The following is a 23046-nucleotide window of genomic DNA, read 5'->3' on the forward strand; positions in this document are numbered from 1 at the left end:
AAATTTTTCATTATCATTTTCAATGGAATATAAGCAGGATACCTCTGGCTGAATTGGCATGTATCTCGGGCCTTTCCGGTAATGGCTGTTTCTTTATTTTACACAATACTTGTGATGTATCTTATGTCATTTTCAAAAGCCTCAGATAATTACTTATTATAAAGTGGATGAGTTGTTGGTTAGGGGCTCATTTACCAAACAGCTCACCAAAGGATGGACTTATTTAATTCAAAATGGTCCCCATTTGTATAATTGTCTGAATAATTTGTACCTGTCAACACCAGTGGCCGGGTCAGTGGCACCGTGCCTGTCTCTGAGGCAAAGAAGGGAAGGGTGAAGTCAGGCAGAGCGATAGTGCCAGGGGATTCGATAATAAAGGGTGCAGATAGGTGATTCTGTGGCCGTAATTGAGACCCCAAGATGGTGAGTTGCCTCCCTGATGCCAGGGTCAAGGATGTCTTGCAGTGAATGCAGGACACTCTGAGAGGGGAGGGTGAGCAGCCAGAGGTTTTAGTTCATATAGGTACCAATAACATAGGCAGCAGCAGGGATGAGGTCCTGCAAAGTGATTTTAGCGAGCTGGGCAGAAAGCTAAAAAGCAGGACTTCCAGGTTGTAATGTCAGGATTACTACCCATGCCACACGCCAGTGAGGTGACAAATAGATACATAATGCAGTTCAATACGTGGCTAAGGAGCTCATGCAGGAAGGAGGGCTTCAGATTTATGGATCATTGGGCTCTCTTCCAGTGCAGGTGGAACCTGTACAAACAAGACAGTTTGCACCTGAACTGGAGGGGAACCAATATCCTCAGCAGGTTTGCTAGTGCTATTCAGGAGGGTTTAAACTAGTGTGACGGGGGATAGGAACCACAGCAGCAGGGCAACAGGTGGTAGGGTTGAGGGTAAGAAAGATGGTATGACAAGTACTTTTGAAATGAAGGACAGCAAGGACAGGCTAATAAACATGATGGGACTGATGGGCTAAAATTTCAACACCAAGGGTATTATGGGTAAGGAGGATGAACTTAAGAGGCTGGATCAGTGTATGGAATTACGATGTTGTAGCCATTACAGAGACCTGGATGTGTGAGGGACAAGACTGGCTACTCAACATTCCAGCATTTTGTTGTTTTAGACGTGATAGAATGGGGGGTAAAGGACGTGGAGGGGTTACACTACTGATAAGGGAGAATACCCCAGCAGTACTCAGAAAGGACACACTGGAGGGTTCATCCACAGGGGAAATTTGGATGGAGCTCAGAAATAGGATAGGTGCAATTACGCCAATGGGATTATATTACAGGTCTTCCAACGGCCACCAAGAGGTGGAGGAACAGATGTGCAGACAGATCATGGAAAGATGCAGAAATGATAGGGTTGTCATAGTGGGGACTTTAACTTCCCTGGTATTGAATGGAACTTGATTAATACAAGAAGTTTAGATGGGGCGGGATTTCTTCAGTGCATCCAAGAGGGGTTTGTGAAACAGTATGTGGAGAGTCCAACTAGAGAAGAGAATGTACTTGACCTCGTTTTGGTCGAGTTTACTTTTCTTAAACAAAAGAGGATAACTAAGAAGGGAGGTCCACTTAAGGATAAAGGATGGAATTTGTGCTTGGAATCAGAGGCAAGTGGCTGAGGTACTAAATGAGTACTTTGCTTCGGTACGCATCGAGGAGAAGAAATTGTAGGATAACGAAAACAGAGTGGAGCATGTTAATGCGCTGAGACATTTTGAGATTAAGGAGGAGGTAATGCTGGATCTACTGAAAAGCATTAAAGTGGATAAGTCCTCAGGGCCTGATGGCATATCACAGAATATTGAAAGAAGCTTGCTGGAGCTTTGACAAGGATCTTTGTGTCTTCACTAGCAACAGACAAGGTCCCAGATGAGTGGAGAGTAGCAAATGTTGTTCCTTTGTTCAAGAAGGGAAATAGGGATAATCCTGGTAATTATAGGCCAGTGACCCTCCATCTATGGTAGGGAAGCTATTGGAGAGGATACTGAGGGATAGGATTTATGCAAATTTGGAAAGGCATGGCCTGCTTAGGGATAGACAGCATGGCTTTGTGCAGGACAGGTCATGCCTTAAAACATGATTGAGTTTTTTGAGGAGTTGACAAAGATGCTTGATGTGGGTAAGGCAGTGGACGTTATCTACATGGACTTTAGTGAGGCATTTGAAAAGGTCCCTCATGGTAGTTTGATTCAGAAGATAAAGATGCATGGGATCCAGGGTGAATAGAAACATAAAAACATAGAAAACCTACAGCACAATTCAGGGTCTTCGGCCCACAAAGTTTTGCCAAAAATGTCCCTACCTTAAAAATTACTAGGCTAACTTACCAACCACTGAAGTAAGACTCATTGGTTTATAATTTCCTGGGCTATCTCTACTCCTTTTCTTGAATAAGGGAACAACATCCGCAACCCTACAATCCTCCGGAACCTCTCCATTGATGATGCAAAGATCATCGTCAGACGCTCCGCAATCTCCTTCTTCTTCTCCCACAGTAGCCTGGGGTACATCTCATCCAGTCCCGACGACTTATCCAACTTGATGCTTTCCAAAAGCTCCAGCATCTCCCCTTTCTTAATATCTACATGCTCAAGCTTTTCAGCCTGCTGCAAGTCCTCAGTACAATCACCAAGATCTTTTTCCATAGTGAATACTGATGTAAAGTATTCATTAAGTACCTCTGCTATTTCTTCCGGATCCATACACACTTTCCCACTGATGCACTTGATAGGCCCTATTCTTTCACGCCTTATCCTCTTGCTCTTCACATACTTGTAGAATGCCTTAAGGTTTTCCTTATTCCTGCTTGCCAAGGCCTTCTCATGGCTCCTTCTGGCTCTCCTAATTTCCTTCTTAAGCTCCTTCCTGTTAGCCTTACACTCTTCCAGATCTCTAACATTACCTAGCCCTCTGAACTTTTTGTAAGCTTTTCTTTTCCTTTTGACTAGATTTATTATAGCCTTTGTACACCACGGTTCCTGTATTCTATTGTAAATTCCCTGTCTCAATGGAACATGCCTATGCAGAGCTCCATACAAGTATCCCCTGAACATTTGCTACGTTTCTTCTGTACTTTTCCCTGAGGACATTTGTTCCCAATTTCAGCTTCCAATTCCCTTTACCACAACTAAACGCCTTTCTAATCTGTCTGTTCCTATCTCTCTCCAATGCTATTGTAGTTTGTAATCTCCAAAATGCTCTCCCACTGAGAGATCTGACACCTGACCAGGTTCATTTCCCAATACCAAATCAAGCACAGCCTCTCCTCTTGTAGGGTTTTCTACATATTGTGTCAAGAAACCTTCCTGAGCACACTTGAAAAACTCCACCCCATCTAAACCCCTTGCTGTATGGAGATGCCAATCGATATTTGGGAAATTAAAATCTCCCATCACAACAATTCTGTTATTATCACACCTTTCTAGGATCTGTTTCCTTATCTGCTTCTCGATATCCCTGTTACTATTGGGCAGCCTATAAAAAACACCCAGTAAAGTTATTGACCCCCTTCCTGTTCCTAACCTTCACCCACAGAGACTCCGTAGACAATCCCTCCATGACGTCCACCTTTTCTGCAGCCGTGACACTATCTCTGATCAACAGTGCCACTCCCCCACCTCTTTTGCCTCCCTCCCTGTCCTTTCTGAAACATCTAAAACCCGGCACTTGAAGTAACCATTCCTGTCCCTGAGACATCTAAGTCTCTGTAATGGCCACCACATCATAGCTCCAAGTATTTATCCAAGCTCTAAACTCATCCGCCTTGTTCACAATAGTTCTTGCGTTAAAATAGACACATCTCAAACTGTCGGTCTGAACACGTCCCTTCTCTATCACCTGCCTATCCTCCTTCACGTACAGTTTACAAGCTTTCTCTATTTTAGAGCCAAATGCCTCTTCCCCAGTCTCTCCAGTTCGGATCCCACCCCCAAACAATTCAAGTTTAAACTCTCCCCAGCAGCCTTAGCAAATATCCCCGCCAGGATATTGATCCCCCTGGGATTCAAATGCAACCGTCCTTTTTGTACAGGTCATACCTGCCCAAAAAGAGGCCCCAATGATTCAGAAATTTGAATCCCTGCCCCTTACTCCAATCCCTCAGCCACACATTTAACCTCCACCTCATTCTATTCCTATACTCACTTTCGTGTGGTACAGGCAGTAATCCTGAAATTACTACCTTTGTGGTCTTGCTTCTCAACTTCCTTCCTAACTCCCTATAGTCTTTTTTCAGGACCTTATCCCTTTTCCTACCTATGTCATTGGTACCAATATGTTCCACAACCTCTGGCTGTTCTCCCTCCATCTGCAGGATATCTTGGATGCGATCTGAAACATCCTGGACCTGGCACCTGGGAGGCAAACGACCATCTGAGTTTCCTTCCTGCATCCACAGAATCACCTGTCTGACCCCCTAACTGTAGAGTCCTCTATCGCTACTGCCCTCCTCTTCTGAGACACTTTCCCTACCCTTCTGAGACACAGGGCCGGACTCTGTGCCAGAGACACTGCCACTGTTGCTTCCCCCAGGTTGGCTGTCTCCCCCAACAGTATTTAAGCAGGAGAACTTATTGTCAAGGGGTACAGTCACAGGGGTACTCTCTAGTACCTGACTCTTCCCCTTCCCCCTCCTGACTGTGACCCACTTGCCTGTCTCCCATGGCCCCGGTGTGACCACCTGCCTATAACTCCTTTCTATCACCTCCTCATTCTCTCTGACCAGACGAAGGTCATCGAGCTGCATCCCCAGTTCCCTAATGCGGTCCCTTAGCAGCTGCAACTTGACACACCAGGTGCAGATGTGGCCGTCCTGGAGGCTGGGAGACTCCAGGACCTCCCACATCTGACACCGAGCACAGAAAACCGCATTCATACTACTTTGTTTCCTTTGTTATCACCTACTTCTCCTCGCCCTGTTACCGCCTAAGCCTGTTGAGCCAAAGCCCAATCACTCTGCTACCTCTCACTCCACTGCCCGCTCCGATGCTGCCCGCTGGATATGGTGGTCTTCTTTTTTAACTGTTCGCGCACTACCATCTGACATCACACGCCTGTGCAGTCTATCCCCTCTATCCTCGAATCATGAGAAAAAAAATTTTTACTTTTTCGGAAGTCCTCAGCCAATTCCGCTCGCTCACTTCTTGCACCGGATTGAAACCAATTACAAGTTTGGATTCAGAACTGGCTTGCCCATAGAAGACAGAGAGTAGGGGTGGAAGGTTGTTATTCTGGCTGGAGGTTTGTGCCCAATGGTGTTCCACAAGGATCGGTGTTGGGACCTCAATTGTTTGTGATATATGTCAATGATTTGGATGAATATGTAGATGGGTGAATTAACAAGTTTGCAGATGACAACAAGATTGGTGAAGCTGTGGACAGTGGACAGCCTATCAAATAATACAGTGGGATATAGATCAGTTACAGGTATGGGCAGAGAAGTGGCAGATGGAGTTTAATCCAGGCAAGTGTGAGGTGTTGCACTTTGGGAGGTCAAATGAATTGAGAAAGTATACAGTTAATGGTAATTGAGGTACAGAGGGATCTTGAACACAGTAGTAAAGAAGGCGTGCCTTCATTGGTAGGGGTGTTGAGTGTAAGAGTAAGGAAGTCATGCTGCAGCTATATAAAACTTTAGTCAGACCACATTTGAAGTATTGTGTGAAGTTCTGGTCCCCTCATTGTAGAACTGATGTGGAGGTAGATTGTGGAAAAGGTGCAGAAGAAGTTTACCAAGAAGCTGCCTGGATTAGAGGGTGTGAGCGATAAGGAAATGTTGGACAAACTTCAGTTTGTTTTCCTTGGACTTTGGAGGCTGAGTGGAAATCTGATAGAGGTTTTTAAAATTATGATAGATAGGGTAGACAATGTGAATCTGTTCCCTAGGGTAAAAATGTCAAACTTTTTCTCCCCTCTCACCCTGGAGAAGAGAAACCTGAGGGGAGATTTGATAAGGTGTATAAAATGATGAGGGGTCTGGATAGAATGGATAATGTGAGGCTTTGCTTGTTGGTGCAGCAGTTGAGGATTAGAGGTCACAGGTATAAACTAAAGGGGAAGTGAATTAATAATGACCTGCACTATCTATAGCGGAAACAGATTCCATTGTGACCTTCAAGAGGGAATTGGAAGTGGCAATCCAATTGACTAAGCAGGAAAAGTTTGTACATTTAACAGTTAAGTTGATTGCCCAGCAAGGGCACTAAAACATCTTGCATCCAACTGCCTTATTAAGGAGCCAGTTACAAGTTTGTGAATTTCCACAAACTTCCCTCTTACTTACCCCCAACCAATTATGTTCCTGAGCAACCCATGCAAAATAATTAGACTAAAGATCTATTTCTCAACTCCTTTACCTTTGACCAGATCAAAAATATTTAACGGATCCATGCTGGTTTAAAAGGGATTTTAGGTTAATCCCACTTCCCAGCTTTTGGTTCAAAGCCCTGTAGGTTTTGGTAATTGAAGTGCTCATACAGGCATTTTTTGATGATGTACTGAGTGTTTCTGCCAACACCCTTTGGGGCAGTGAGTTCCAGAACCACGCCGCTCTTTGGGTGAGAAGATTTTGGTAACTTGGTTTATTATTGTCACGCGGACCAAGATACAGTGATAAACTTGTCTTGCATACCGTTCATACAGATCATTTTATTATAGCAGTGCTTTAATCTTTCTACCAATTAACCACTCTCAGCAGTGTGGTGGAACAGAGAGATCTTGGGGTCCAAGTCCATACATCCCTCAAGGTTGCCACGCAGGTTGGTAGGGTTGTTAAGAGGGTGTATGGAGTGTTGGCCTTCATTAGTTGGGGTATTGAGTTCAAGAGCCGCGAGGTGATGATGCAGCTTCATAGAACTCTGGTCAGACCACACTTGGAGTATTGTGTTCAGTTCTGGTTGCCTCATTATAGAAAGGATGTGGAAGCTTGAGAGAGGGTGCAGAGGAGATTTACCAGGATGTTGCCTGGATTGGAGAGCATGTCTTATGAGGATAGGTTGAGCGAGCTAGGGCTTTTCTCTTTGGAGAGAAGGAGGATCAGAGGTGACTTGATAGAGGTGTACAAGATGATAAGAGGCATAGATCGAGTGAGACTTTTTCCCAGTGCGACAATAGCTAACATGAGGGGACATAATTTTAAGGTGATTGGAGGAAGGTATAAGGGAGATGTCAGGGGTAAGTTTTTTACACAGAGATTGATGGGTGCGTGGAACGCACTGCTGGCAGAGTTTGTGGAGGCAGATACATTAGGGACATTTAAGAGACTCTTGGATAGACACATGAATGATAGAAAAATGGGGGGCTATGTGGGAGGGAAGGGTTAGATAGATCTTAGAGCAGGATAAAATGTTGGCATAACATTGTGGGCTGAAGGGCCTGTACTGTGCTGTAGTGTTCTATGTTCTATGTTCTATAATATTGAGGGATAGACGTTGCCCAGAAATTGCTATTAATATGATGGTAAGACAAAGCTATTGTAGTTGTTAAGTGCAAACGTCCCAGCAACTTCAGGTGAGGACTGATGTACTTTTAAATGTGGAAAGTTGCTGTTACCTGTGCACTGCTCCAGCTAGAGGTTTGTGCTCCCTGACCCCCAAATCCAACATATTTTAACATTGTGAATCTATGTGACTGGCAAAGGGATGAAGCAACTTGCCATTGGAAGTTAATTCAAGTCATTTTAAGCCCAAATACCCCTTCAACAAAGAGGATGGCAAAATTAGATACCATGTTGAATCAAGTGACACTGGAAGTGAACTATTACAAACGGGACATCTCTTTCCTCATGCTTTAAATTTTCATATGTCTTCCTTATTGCTGCCATACCTGAATAGTAACTTTGTAATTGATGAGAAATAATGCACTAATCCAGTTAAATTACAACAATTAGTTGTTTCTCATTTAAAAATAATCTTTTCCATTCTTCTGACTGAAATGGACAGTTTTACATTATTCCACATTACACTCCATCTCCCATTTTCTTGCCCAGTTACTTAACTGGTCGATATTTCTTCTTAACAACCCAGTGTGACATAAAAAGAAAAAATGCCAGAAATACTCAGCAGGTCAGGCCACGTCTGTGGGAAGAAAAACAGAGTTAACATTTCAGGTTGAAGGACCTTTGTCAGAATACATTAGGTTGATTTTCAATCTGGTGTGACATTTCATCGAATACCTTCTAAACCTTCAAACATACTATATTGACTGGTTCCACACCATTTAACTATACTGTGATTTTGCAAGTGCCTGGTTATCTTTCATCATTTTCCTTTCAACTAATGTTAGTTCTGTCTTATTCCTCTCTCTTCCTTCTTAAACCATGGGGTTATATCTATTGCAACACACACAAAGTGCTGCAGGAACTCTGCAGGTCAGGCAGCATCTATGGAGAGAAATAAACAGTCGACGTTTTAGGTCTATTACCTTCCAGTTCGCAAGGACCATTCTAGAAAGGGGAATTTTGGAAGATTGAAACTAATGCTCCCATTATCTCTGCAGACAACTTAATTTAGAACTCTCTGATGAGGGCTTCAGGTTCAATGTATTTAACTGGCATTACTTTCTTCATTGTTTTGTTATTCCAAACTTAATTACCTTAAATTCATTGTCTCTAAAAGAATCCAAGTTTAATTTTACTATTATTAAAGTACTTCCAAAAACATCAACAATCTGCTTAGCTCCTCTTTATTGATATCTCGGCTATTCTTTGCTCATTTTTACGAGCATTCAGTCTGTAGGTTTACATTCCTTTTGACATCACTATGCATCTCCTTTTAATCTAATTCCATCTAAATGAATAAAACTTTTAACCTTGCTGGTTAACCATGGTTATACCATTTACCTAGTGGAATTTTTACTTTTTCAAGGGAAGGCATATTCATTGAGAATTATAAATTATTTATTGCTATGTTACTGCTTTTCTACCAAGAACTTTCCAAATGTCCACCAGACCACCTTGCATGGACCACCTGACCCTCACTAATTTTTATAGATGCATTATTGAAACCATCCTATTCAGATGCATGACAGCTTGGTATGGCACTGCTCTGCCCAAGACTGCAAGAAATTGCAAGGAGTTGTGGACAGTTGTGTTCAGTCCATCCCGAAAACCAGCCTCCCCTCCTCACTGCCTTGGAAAAGTAGCCAGCATAATCAAATACCCCTCCCACCCTGGACATTTTTTCTTTTCCCCCCTTCAATTGGGCAGAAGATACAACTGCTTGAAAACTTACACTACCAGGCTCAAGGACAGCTTCTATCCTGCTGTTATAAGATTATTGAATGGACCTCTTCTACATTAAAGATAAACTTTTGTCCTCACAATCTATCTCATCATGGCCCTTGCACCTTACTGTCTTCCTGCACTGCATTTTCTCTAACTGTAACCGTAACACGATACACTGCATTCTGTTGTTGCTTTTCCCTTGTACTACCTCAAAGTACTTATGTTTTGAAATGATCTGTGTGGATGGCTTGCAAAACTGAGTTCTCAGTCTATCTTGGTACATGTGACAATAATAAACCAAAACCAAGATCAATACCAATACTTTTACATTACCTTCACCCAAGCTAATTAACATAATCAGAATCAGATTGATTATCACTGTCTTATGATGTGAAGTTTTGAGGCACCAGTACAGCTGTAACAGTTTCTCATTCAGACTTTATTGTTCATTCCACAATCCTTTAACCTAATTTACTGACAAAATTCAGTTAGTCTTGTAGTGGGCACCACTCCCATAATCAAACATTTACAGTCACTTGCTATTCAAAAAGGGTATGGAGGTTAAATGAGTTTAGGGATGTCTAACTAATGTTGCGTGCCATCTTTTAAGAGGTTGCAGACTTTTTTGGGTTGCTGGCCTTGCACCCTGCTGCAACTACTTGGGAATAACTAAAGGATTTACTAAAGGCTAAGCAAAAAGGCTTTTAAACAAGAGGCAGTGTAACATCTGCATCATCAGCATGACCTTTTATTTGAAGGGAAGGAGAACAAAAGCACTTATCCTGGATGGGAAATGCTACCATTGGCAGCCAGAGTTTAAGCAAACCACGGATTAAAACAGAGTTCAGGTACAACAAAGATTGTGATGTAACAGTGTGGTTATTAGCCACTAGTACCTTGATTAACTTCTTCAGATTCTCTACCAATACAACTCCCTGTCCTGGGCGCCCCCCCAACTAATTTCATGAATAAACAGAATTTGTTCAGCAATTCTCATTGCCCTGAAAGAGCTTTCTTTATGAAAAGGATTGTAAAACTGTCATGTTGGTTCTCTCATGCCGCTACGATACTGGTCATTTCCTGCTTAGCATACTCTATCAAAAAGGACGTAAATGCTTGCAGAATAAATGTATTACATGTCTACTTTGCTTCCTGTGACTAACCATAGATTTAGCTTGCAATTCAGGTTATTATACACAGCTTCTTGTGACTAATGGAACTTTTATTTTGGAATTGGAACTATTCTCAGTAACATCAAAAAATCTGTTAATCACACTCTGCCAGCCTTGTTTCCTTGTTTATTCCATACACTTATGCCTGAAATCTCTGCATGGGTTCTGCTGATCACTTACAGTGTTAATAGCTAACAAGTCTTCCATTCAGTTTCTACTAATCTTCAGTTGACGTAATGGCAGGCTGTCATGAGAAGCTTTAAAAAATTCTCTACTTCACCAATTCTTGTTAAAATAAGGTCCAATGAGTTCATCAATGGACTCCAATTTAAAGCAATAAAAGTGCTGCTGAAAATACAAGTCTTGAATCCAGCCTTAAAGTGAAAGGAGTTTAAAGATCTCGCATGCTCATTGTATCCAAGATGCTAGATAAGTATACTCACTCTAATTTCACCAACTTTTGAACAAAAAAACATTTTTAATGGCTTTGTGGATCAGGTTTCACACGTTTATATTACTAAAAGCTGCCTTTAAGCCGATAGTTTTGCTGATGGACATGATGTCTTACTTCATAAAATGCCTCATTTGTCCCCAGTCATTGAACCAATGATTTTCTTTTACAGACTTACATTGGACACATTTTGCTGCTGGTAAATCCATATAAGGAACTTTCAATCTATTCCACCATGGTAAGTACTACTTTCTTGTTGAAATTAAATGAGAACCACAGTTTCTGCCCAGAATTCTCACCATTGGATTAGACATAATTTAGGCCATTCTCCGTAGAAGTCAACAATACAGAATCAATGTACACATACAGTACTTCAACAGTCTGATGATTAGTATCAGGAGCCCCATGATTTTGCGGTGTGACGAGTAGAGTCAAACGTTCAACCTTTGCTTTGGGGAAGGAGAAGCAGAATACAGGCTATAAAAGTAGTAAGGTAGATGGACTGAAGTGTGTTTACTTAAATGCAAGAAGTGTCAGGAATAAGGGGGATGAACTGAGGGCTTGGATAAGTATGGGGGACTATGATATCGTGGCTATTACTGAGACGTGGCTGACGTCAGGAGATGAGTGGATATTGAATATTCCTGGTCTTCGGTGTTTTAAGAGGGATAGGGAAGGGGGGAGAAGAGGTGGAGGGGTGGTGATACTGGTCAGGGACACTGTTACGGCTGTGGAAAAGATGGATGTTGTAGAAGGATCATCTCTAGAGTCCGTATGGGTAGAATTAAGGAACAAGAAAGGAGCAGTTACTCTACTAGGAGTATTCTATAGGCCCCCCGGTAGCAGTAGAGATATAGAGGAGCAGATTGGCAGGCAGTGTTTGGAGAGAAGCAGAAATAACAGGGTTGTTATAATGGGAGACTTCAACTTCCCAAATATAGACTGGAACCTGCTTAGTGCCAAAGGTTTAGATGGGACGGAATTTGTTAAATGTGTCCAGGAGGGATTCCTGACGCAGTATGTTGACAGGCCAACTAGAGGGAATGCCATGTTAGATCTAGTTTTAGGAAGTGAACCAGGACAGGTGAAGGATCTATTGGTGGGTGAGCATTTGGGGGACAGTGACCATTGCTCCATAACCTTTAAAATTGTCATGGACAGGGACAGGTGCAGAGAGGACAAGAAGATATTTAATTGGGGAAGGGCGAACTATGAGGCTATAAGGAGAGAACACGGGAGTGTAAATTGGGATGTCCTTTTTGAAGAAAAATGTACCATGGAGATGTGGTCGATGTTCAGGGATCTTATGCAGGATGTTAGGGATAAATATGTCCCGGTGAGGCAGAGAAGGAATGGCAGGGTGAAGGAACCGTGGGTGACGAGAGAGGTGGAACGACCTGTTAGGGAGAAGAAGGTAGCATACGTGAGGTATAAGCAGCAAGGTTCAGACAGGGCCCGTGAGGAATATAGGGTAGCAAGGAAGGAACTTAAGAAAGGGCTGAGGAGAGCTAGAAGGGACATGAAAGGCTTTGGCTAGTAGGGTTAAGGAAAATCCCAAGGCCTTTTTCAAGTACGTGAAGGGTAGGAGGATGGCTAGGGTGAAGGTAGGTCCGATTAAGGACAAAGATGGGAGAATTTGCCTGGAGGCGGCGGAAGTGGGAGAAGTTCTCAATGAGTACTTCTTTTCGGTATTCACCAGGGAGAGGGTTCTTGATGATGCGGAAGGGAGTGCTGGTAAGGGTAATGTTCTCGAGTTGTTGATATCAAGAGGGAGAATGTGTTGAAGTTGTTAAATAATATGAAGACAGATAAATCTCCGGGGCCTGACGGGATTTTCCCCAGGCTGCTTCGAGAGGCGAGGGAGGAGATTGCTGAACTGCTGGTAAGGATCTTTGAGTCCTAGTTGTCTACGGGGGTGGTGCCGGAGGATTGGAGGGTTGCAAATGTTGTTCCCTTGTTCAAAAAAGGTAATAGGGATAGGCCAGGGAATTACAGACTGGTGAGTCTCACGTCTGTGGTGGGTAAGCTGTTAGAAAGGATTCTAAGGGATAGGATTTATGAACACCTTGAGAATCATGGACTGATTAGGGATAGCCAGCATGGCTTTGTGAAGGGAAGATCTTGCCTCACAAGCCTGATAGAGTTCTTTGAGAAGGTGACCAGGAAGATTGATGAGGGCAGTGTGGTGGATGTGGTTTACATGGATCTTAGTAAGGCATTTGATAAGGTTCCTCATGGTAGGCTTCTTCAGAAGGTCAGAGGCCAAGGGATCCAAGGAAGCTTGGCTGTGTGGATTAGGAATTGGTTTGCATGTAGAAAGCAGAGGGTTGTGGTGGAAGGAGTGCCCTCAGATTGGAAGGCAGTGACTAGTGGTGTCCCGCAGGGATCGGTTCTGAGACCTCTACTTTTTGTGATATTTATAGATGACTTAGATGAGGGGGTGGAGGGCTGGGTTAGTAAGTTTGCAGACGACACTAAGATAGGCGGTGTTGTGGATAGTGTGGAGAGCTGTCAGAGCTTACAGAGGGATATTGATAGGATGCAGAGCTGGGCTGACAAGTGGCAGATGGAATTCAATCCAGAGAAGTGTGAGGTGGTACACTTTGGAAGGACAAACTTCAGGGCAGAGTACTGGGTAAATGGCAAGGTACTTGGCAGTGTGGAGGAGCAGAGGGATCTGGGGGTTCATATTCACAGTTCATTGAAAGTTGCCTCACAGGTGGAAATAGCAGTTAAGAAGGCCAATGGGATGTTGGCTTTCATAAGTCGCAGGATTGAGTTTAAGAGCCGCGAGGTGATGATGCAGCTTTACAAAACTCTAGTTAGGCCACACTTAGAGTACTGTGTTCAGTTCTGGTCGCCTCATTATAGGAAGGATGTGGAGGCATTGGAGAGGGTGCAGAGGAGATTTACCAGGATGCTGCCTGGATCGGAGAGTATTGAATATGAGGAGAGGCTTAAGGTGCTAGGGCTTTATTCACTGGAAAGGAGGAGGATGAGAGGAGACATAATAGTGGTACATAAAATATTGAGAGGAATAGATAGAGTAGACAGTCAGCGCCTCCTTCCCAGGGCACCAATGCTCAAGACGAGAAGTCATGGCTTTAAGGTTATGGGTGGGAGGTTCAGGGGAGATGTCAGAGGGAGGTTTTTCACCCAGAGAGTGGTTGGTGCATGGAATGCACTGCCTGGGGTGGTAGTGGAGGCAGATACATTGAACAGGTTCAAGAGTTTGTTGGATAGGCATATGGAGGAATGTGAGATAGAGGGATATGCGGGAGGAAGGGGTTAGGTAGTGTGAGGGTGGTCTGATGGACGGCACAACATGGTGGGCCAAAGGGCCTGTTTTGTGCTGTATGGTTCTATGGTTCTATGGTTCTAAACTCCCACTCAGCAATTCATTGTATTAGGATTAAAAAGTCTAAATTTGCATCCTAAAAATGTCAGTATTGTCTCACCTCCCAGAACACCAGTATAAATGGCCATTCAGCAACATATGAATAACTGTGGATTTGCAAATTACTCCGTCATGCTGGCATCTAAACCATTTCCATTGAAGTTTTGATATTTCAGGAATAACACACCTTCTGCTCCATTTCCAAATACGATCCATTTCACTGTGAAATGTAACTTCTTGGATAGCGAGTTTTAGACCATTTTTGACCATGCATTGAAGCACAAATTTGTTTTTATCATCATAGGTTAATTGTGTTTTGTTACCAGCACCTCAGACATTTTGCACCATTTTCCACACAGGCATGTTCCATGAAAGAGTTCCATCTACATTCCCTGGGAAACAAGAGGTCCAAAACCTGAATCCTCAATTTTAACTGACCATAGCTTTGGTTCAGCCATATCAAGCCAAAATTGCCCCATAGAATAAAGATTACATCCTACAAAAGAGATATATTCCACAAAATTTCCAACTCAACTCACGAGCAATTAATTATTCCCTTTGGCCCTCTTCCATAGAGATGGAATGTTTTCCAAAATATTTGGATTATGTGACGACCGGTGTTGAATGGTTGACATTGTGTGCAAGGCGTGGATAAGTGTTTGTGACCCTGAGGAGTAATACATATGTGAGGGGATCATGGGCCATTTGTATATCAGATATGAGTTATAATTGATGGAGTCATTGATAGAGAAGCGTTGCATGTGTAAAGAGAGCTGTGACCTCGCTAGACAAATACTGTTGCAATTGTCACTGAGGTTTCATGAGTAAGTTTGTTCATTTACAGTCAGTGTTGGTTGTTCGTGGAACTCAGGCTCAAAGTTGATAACCTGGAATCTGAGCTTCAAACACTGCAATGCATCAGGGAGGGGGAGAGTTACCTGGACGCTGTGTTTCAGGAGGCAGTCACACACATTAGATTAACTGCTTTAAATTTGGTCTGGGTCAGGGACAAGAGGGTGTGACTGCGAGTGAGGCAGGTAGGGGGATCCAAGAGGTAGTCCTGCAGGAGCCTCAGCCCTTAAGCTTGTCCAACAGGTCTGGGATTCTTGCTCCCTGTGTAGATGAGAGTGGGGGCTGCAGGAAGGATGAGCAACTGGACCTCAAGAGAGGGCAGAGAAGAGAAATGTAGCTGTAATTGGGGATAGTATAGTCAGGGGAATTAGACGCAATTCTCTGTCACAAGGATCGAGAGTCCCAAAGGCTGTGTTGCCTGCCTGGTGCCCGGGTTCAGAACATCTCATCAGACCTGCAGAGGGATTTGGAGTGGGAGAGGAAAGAACCAGTTGTCATGGTCCATGTGGATACCAACAATGTAGTTTTTATACGGAAAGAAGTTCTGCTGAGGGAATTTGAGCAGCTAGGGACTAAATTGAAAAGCAGAACCAAAGAAGTAATAATCTCTGGATTGCTACCTGAGCCACGTGCAGACTGGCACAGGGTCAATAAGACCAGAGAGTTAAATGTGTGGCTCATAGATTGGTGTGGGAGAAGTGGGTTTGAATTCATGGGACATTGGCACCAATATTGGGGAAGGAGGGAGCTGTTCCAATGGGATGGGCTTCACCTGATCCATGTTGGGTCCAAAGTCCTGGTGAATTGCATAACTAAGACTGTGGATAGGCCTTTAAACTAAATAGTAGGGGGATGGGTTCAACAGATGGGAAAAGTGTGGATAAAGTAAAAGGGAAGGACAGTGCAGGAGATTTTACTGAAGTCAGAATAAAAACAAAGAAGGTGTAGAAAAGGATAAGAATTTAATTTCAGGCCACATGGAGGCAAACTTGAGAAGAGGGGCAATGAATACAGGACCGAAGGTGTTATATTTGAATGTACGCAGCATACAAAATAAGGTAAATGAGCTCATAGTGCAGTTAGAAATTGGCAGGTATGATGTTGTGGGCATCACAGAGTCATGGTTGAAAGAAGATCACAGCTGGGAGCTAAACATCCAAGGATACACATCCTATTGAAAAGACAGGCAGGTGGGCAGAGGGGGTGGGGTGGCTCTGTTGGTAAAAAATGAAATGAAATCCTTAGCAAGAAGTGACATAGGATCAGAAGATATAGAATCCTTGTGGGTGGAGTTGAGAAACTGCAAGGGTAAAGAGACCCTGATAGGAGTTGTACACAGGCCTCTGAATAGTAGACAAGATGTGGGGTACAAATTACAACAGGAGATAGAAAAGGCATGTAAGAGAAGCAATGTTATGGTGGTCACAGGGGACTTCAATATGCAGGTAGACTGGGAAAATCAGGTTGGCTGTGGATCCCAAGAGAAGGAATTGTAGAATGCCTATGAGATGGCTTTTTAGAGCAGCTTGTGGTCAAGTGCACTAAGGAAAAGACAGTTATGGATTTGGTGATGTGCAGTGAACCAGGTTTGATTAAGGAGCTTAAGGTAAAGGAACCCTTAGGAGGCAGTGATCATAATATGATAGAATTCACCCTGCAGTCTGGGAGACAGAAACTAACATCAGATATATTGGCATTACAGATGAGTAAAGGTAACTACAAAGGCATGAAAGAGGAGCTAGCCAGAGTTGATTGGAAGGGGACCCCAGCAGGGATGAGGGTAGAGAAGCAATGGCAGGAGTTTCTGGGAGTAATTCAGAAGATGCATTCTAAAGGGAGGATGAGGCAAACGTGGGTGACAAGGGAAGTCAAAGATAGCATAAGAACAAAAGAGAGGACATACAATATTGCAAAACTTAATGGGAAGCTAGACGGTTGGGAAGCTGAAAAAGATGAAATAAGTTAGCCATTAATATAAAAGGAGATACAAAAAGTTTTTACAGATATATAAAAATAAAAGAGGGGCAAGATCGTACATTGGACCACTGGAAAATGAAACTGGAGAGGTAGTAATGGGGAACGAAGAAATGGCGGACAAACTGAATAAGTATTTTGCATCAGCCTTCACTGTGGAAAACACTAGCAACATGCCAGAAATTCAAGAGAGTCAGGGGACAGAAGTGAGTGTAGTTTCTATTACTAAAGAGAAGGTGCTGAAAGGTCTGAAGGTAGATAAGTCATCTGGACCGGATGGACTACACCCCAGGGTTCTGAAAGAGGTAGCTGAAGAGATTGTGAAGGCATTAGTAGTGATCTTTCAAGAATCACTAGAGTCAGGAATGGTTCTAGAAGACTGGAAAATGGCAAATGTCACTCCACTCTTTATGAAAGGAAGGAGGCAAAAAACAGAAAATTATAAGCCGGTTAGGCTGACTCCAGTGGTTGGTACGATTTAAGAGTCTATTATTAAGGAGGATTTTTCGGGTTACTTGAAAGCACATGATAAAATAGGCCGAAGTCGGTATGGTTTCCTCAAGGGGAGGTCTTGCCTGACAAATCTGTTGGAATTCCTTAGGAAGTAACAGGCAGGATAGACAAAGGAGAGTCAGTGGATGCTGTTTAATTGGATTTTCAGAAGCCCTTTGACAAAGTGCCTCACATGACGCTGTTAAACAAGATAAGAGCCCATGGTATTACAGGAAAGGTACTAGCATGGACAGAAGATTGGTTGACTGGCAGAAGGCAAAGAGTGGGAATAAAGGGGCTCTTTTCTGGTTGGCTGCCGATGACTAGTGATATTCCTCAGGGGTAAGTGTTGGGTCTGCTGCTTTTCACATTATATGGTAATGATCTGGATGATGGAATTAATGGCTTTGTGGCCAAGTTTGCAGATGATACAAAGATAGGTGGAGGGGCTGGTTGTATTGAGGAAGCAGGGAGCCTACAGAAGGACTTGGACAGGTTGGGAAAATGGGCAAAGAAGTGGCAGATAGAATACAGCAAATATATTCTGTATTGATGGAATCTAAGGAAAGATGTGCTGGCATTGGAGAGGGTCCAGAGGAAGTTTACGAGAAATGATTCTGGGGTGAAAGGGTTAATGTTTGTGTAGTGTTTGATTGCTCCAGGCTTGTACTCACTGGAGTTTAGAAGAATGAGGGGAATCTCATTGAAACCTACCGAATATTGAAAGGCCTGGATATAGTGGACATGGAGAGGATGTTTCCAGTAATGAGAGAGTCTAGAACCAGAGGGCACAGCCTCAAAATAAAAAGACATCCCTTTAGAACTAAGATGAGATGGAATTTATTTAGCCAGAAGGTGGTGAATCTGTGGAATTCTTTGCCACAGACGGCTGTGGAGGCCAAGTCATTGTGTATATTTAAAGCGGAGGTTGATAGGTTCTTGAAAGGTAAGGGCACCAAAGGTTACAGGAAGAAGGCAGGAGAATGGGGTTGAGAGGGAAAAATAAATCAGCCATGATCGAATGGCGGAGCAGACTCGAAACTAACCTGGCTTTAAAGAAAACAACTGAGATTTGTTATGAAACAGAGAGCATAGAGGTTCAGCTTGAAGTAATTATAGTCACAGAGTCACACACTACAGAAGCAGGCCCTTTGGCCCACCATGTCCATGCTGATCATCCAGATCCACCTTAAATGTTGTGAGAGCACCTGCCTCCACCACCTTCTCAGGTAATGTGTACCAGATTGCAGCTACCCTCTGGATGAAGATAAGTCTTCATCAGATCCTTTTTAAATCTTTTACTCCTCACCTTACACCTATGCCCTCTGGTCTTATACAACTCTTTTACAAAGTCTTTTACCTTCTACATTATCTATGCCTCTCATAATTTTGTATATCTCTATCAGATGCCCCCTCAGCTTCCCCTGCTCCAAGGAAAACAAACCCAGCCTATCCAATCTCTTCTCATATCTGAAATGTTCCATCCCGGGCACTTCCTGGTCAGTCTCCTCTGCACCCTCACCAGTACAATGTTATGCTTCCTTAGGTGTAGTGTCACTTCACAGGCACAGAAACAGTTGAGATGGATGACCACCAGAACATCAGAACATAAGAAATAGGAGCAGGAGTAGGTCATCTGGCCCATCAAGGCTACTCTGCCATTCAATAACATCATGGTTGCTCTGGCTGTGGATTCAGCTCCACCTACCTGCCTTTTCCCCGAAATCCTTAATTCCCCTATGATGCAAAAATGTATCCAACTGTGTCTTAAATATATTTAATGAAGTAGCTTCTATTGTTTCCTTGGGCAGAGAATTCCTCAGATTCACTAATCTCTGGGAAAAGCAGTTCCTCCTCATCTCCATTCTATTTCTACTCCCCTGAATCTTGAGACTATGTCCCCTAGTTCTAGTCTCACCTACCTGTGGAAACAACTTTCCCTGCTGCTATCCTATCAATCCCTTTCATAATTTTATGTTTCTATATGATCCCCTCTCATTCTTCTGAATATATTCCCAGGTGGCTCAATCTCTCCTCATAAACTAACCCCCTCATCTCTGGAATCAACCTGGTGAACTCCTCTGCACTGTCTCCAAAGCCAGTATATCTTTTTTTTAAGGAAGGAGACCAGGATTGCAAGCTGTACTCCAGGTGTGGCCTCACCAGTACCTTGTACCATTGCAGCATAAGCTCCCTGTTCTTGAATTCAATCCCTCTTGCCTTCTTGATAGCCTGTTGTACCTACAAACCAAGCTTTTGCGATTCATGCACCAGCACTCCCAAGTCCATCTGCACAACATCATGCTACGATCTTTCACCATTTAAATAATAATCTGATCTTCTATTTTTCCCTCCAAAGTGGATGACCTCGCAAAATCATATTACAACTGTATAAAACTTCAGTTCAGCCACATTTGGAGTATTGTATGCAATTCTGCTCGCCACATTACAGGAAGGATGTGGAAGCTTTGGAGAGGGTGCAGAAGAGGTTCATCAGGATGTTGGCAATTTTTTTTTTACCTAGAGAGCGGTAGTTGCCTGCAAGGTGCTGCTAAAGTAGAAATTGATACAATAACAACATTTAAAAGACACATGAATTAGCAGGGAATGAAGGGATATGGAATTAGTTTCAATTGGCATCGTGGTCAGTACATACAAGACGACACGGTAGCGTAGCGGTTAGCGCAACGTTATTACAGCGCCAGCGATCGGGGTTTGATTCCCGTCGCTGTCTGTAAGGAGTTTGTGCATTCTCCCGTGTCTGCGTGGGTTTCCTCCGGGTGCTCCGGTTTCCTCCCACATTCTAAAGATGTACAGGTAGGTTAATTTGGGGGTTTAAAATGGGCGGCGTGGACTCATTGGACCGGAAGGGCATGTTACCATGCTGTAAATAAAATTTTTTAAAAAACATGGTCTGTGGGGCCTGTTCCTGTAGAACCATAGAACCATAGAACCATAGAACACTACAGCACAGAAAACAGGCCATTCGGCCCTCCTAGTCTGTGCCGAAACTTTATTCCGCTAGTCCCACTGACATGCACCCAGTCCATAACCCTCCAGACCTCTCCCATCCATGTACTGTATCTATCCAATTTATTCTTAAAACTTAAGTGAGCCCACATTTACCACTTCAGATGGCAGCTCGTTCCACACTCCCACCACTCTCTGAGTGAAGAAGTTCCCCCTAATGTTCCCCCTAGACCTTTCCCCTTTCACCCTAAAGCCATTTCCCCTCATACTTATCTCTCCTAATCTAGGTGGAAAGAGCCTACTTGCATTTACTCTGTCTATACCCCACATAATTTCGTAAACCTCATTCTTCTACGGCCCAAGGGATAAAGTCCTAACCTGTTCAATCTTTCCTTGTAACTCAATTCCTGAAGACCCGGCAACATTCTAGTAAACCTCTGCACTCTATCTTACAAATATCCTTCCTATAGTTAGGTGACCAGAACTGCAGACAATACTCCAAATTTGGCCTCATCAATGTCTTATACAACCTCACCATAACATCCCAAATCCTATACCCAATACTTTGATTTATGAATGCCAGGATGCCAAAAGCCTGTCTACCTGTGACGCCACTTTCAGGGAATCATGTATCTGAACTCCCAGATCCCTTTGTTCCTCCACACTCCTCAGTACCCTACCATTTACTGCGTATGTCCTGCCTTGATTTGTCCTTCCAAAATGCAACACTTTACACTTGTCTATATTACATTGCATCTGCCATTTTCTGGCCCATTTTTCCAGTTGGTCCAGATCCCTCTGCAAGCTTTGAAATCCTTCCTCGCTGTCCACAACGCCTCTAATCTTAGTGTCATCAGCAAACTTGCTGATCCAATTCACCACATTATCATCTAGCTCATTAATATAGACAACAAACAACAATGGTCCCAGCACAGATCCCTGAGGCACACCACTGGTCACAGGCCTCCAGTCTGAGAAACAATCATCCGTTACCACTCTCTGTCTTCTCCCACACAGCCAATTTCGAATCCAGTTTACAACTGTCTTGTTTATTGTTCTATGTATTACTGATCATGATATTTTCTACTCATGAATGATAAATGAAAACTTTGTTGAGGATAAGTTGAAGTACCATTTAGTACCAGTGAGCACACAATGAAACAATACAATGTGCAAGGTAGCCCAAAAAAAGTGAACTCACAAACATATCAAGGCAGCAATAGGTGTAGGAGATGAAGTGGAAGAATGTACATAAGTCGGGCTGTTGTTTGCCCTATTGAGGAATTAGCCTCATTGTGACTCTTCTTTTTTGAAGAAGAGATCCAGGGTTAACTATCTTGCCTGCCTCCTCCTCTCATGGAGCATTTCTCTGCAGCAGGAATACTGTCAAACACAATTCTCTTACTGAGGTACTGTGCTGCAAATCTGGGTCATTCTCGGGAAGTCGTTCTACCTCTGTTATGTTTTCCATCAAAATTGCTCTGATCAGGTTTCTTTCAACTGGACTTTCTATTGTTTCTGTCTAGTCAGCCTTCAGGTGAACACGGTGTTGTTCCAACTCTTGCAGTTTCACATCCAAAGCGATGCTCTTTTTCAACACTTATGACCCATTACCCATGTTGTTACTTGCCGACTTTTAACTGAGATTATGAGTTCAAATGCTATAAAAGGAACCCCTAAACAAAACTACAAGTGCTGCAGTATGAAAACCTCTAGTGAACACAACAAAATACATCACTATGTTCACAGTGGCCAACTAACCATTATTAGTTCAATGTGAGTAGATCAAATCTTATGGTGTTTTGGTTATTCGCACCTCTATTGATTCAACATACTGTAGTATGAAAGCACAAGGCTGTCCTGTGACAGTGACAACACTGACCCCTCTGATCAGAGGATAGCATTGCTCATTGGATCGGAAGTGATGCCACTGTCAATCAAGGTTTGGCTCCACCCCACCCATCAGGTGTAAGCATAGGGATTGGCCTTGAAGACCACCTTTGTTCCTGGGCCTGCCTGACCATTGGCCTTGGTAAACACCTTTGTCCTTGACCCCCAAACCATTGGCTTGTCTAAATTACCTGGTCTGGCTCCACCCAGCCCTCCAGCACTATAAAGAGTGCTTCACACTCCTAGCTCGCTCTCTTTCAACTGCCCCAGGAATAGTGAAATAACACTGCAGAGACCACTGGTAAGAGTGTGCACCACCACGAGGTTTGGGAGCATCTTAGTCAGAATCCAGGGAGTGTTAGAGCCAATGCTTGTCTAGGTCAAAGTGCTGAGGCATTGAAGTGTTTATCCCTTTTGATAAGTTGTAACTTGTTTATTGTGTGTGTGTGTGTGTGTGTGTGTGTGTGTGTGTGTGTGTGTGTGTGTGTATCTCACCCTTGTTGCGATTTCCCCCACGTTCGCGATCTCCTGCTTGTGTGTGTGTGAGTGTGCACCCGTTTCCATTCATTCTGTCCCTGCATTTGCCTTTGTGATTAAACTATTTTT

At 43.3% G+C, this 23046-nt stretch overlaps 1 protein-coding gene across 1 annotated transcript in view; it reads left to right on the forward strand.

The window, feature by feature from the left end:
• Positions 1-23046, forward strand: part of myo16 (myosin XVI) — a 438207-nt gene that overhangs the window by 209641 nt on the left and 205520 nt on the right. Inside the window, exon 11 of the mRNA XM_052025545.1 lies at positions 11038-11103. Coding sequence (XP_051881505.1) covers positions 11038-11103 — 66 coding nt within the window. The remainder of the gene's footprint in view (positions 1-11037; positions 11104-23046) is intronic.

Source organism: Pristis pectinata, chromosome 11, assembly GCF_009764475.1.
Source record: "Pristis pectinata isolate sPriPec2 chromosome 11, sPriPec2.1.pri, whole genome shotgun sequence".
In the NCBI taxonomy this organism is placed as follows: Eukaryota; Metazoa; Chordata; class Chondrichthyes; order Rhinopristiformes; family Pristidae; genus Pristis; species Pristis pectinata.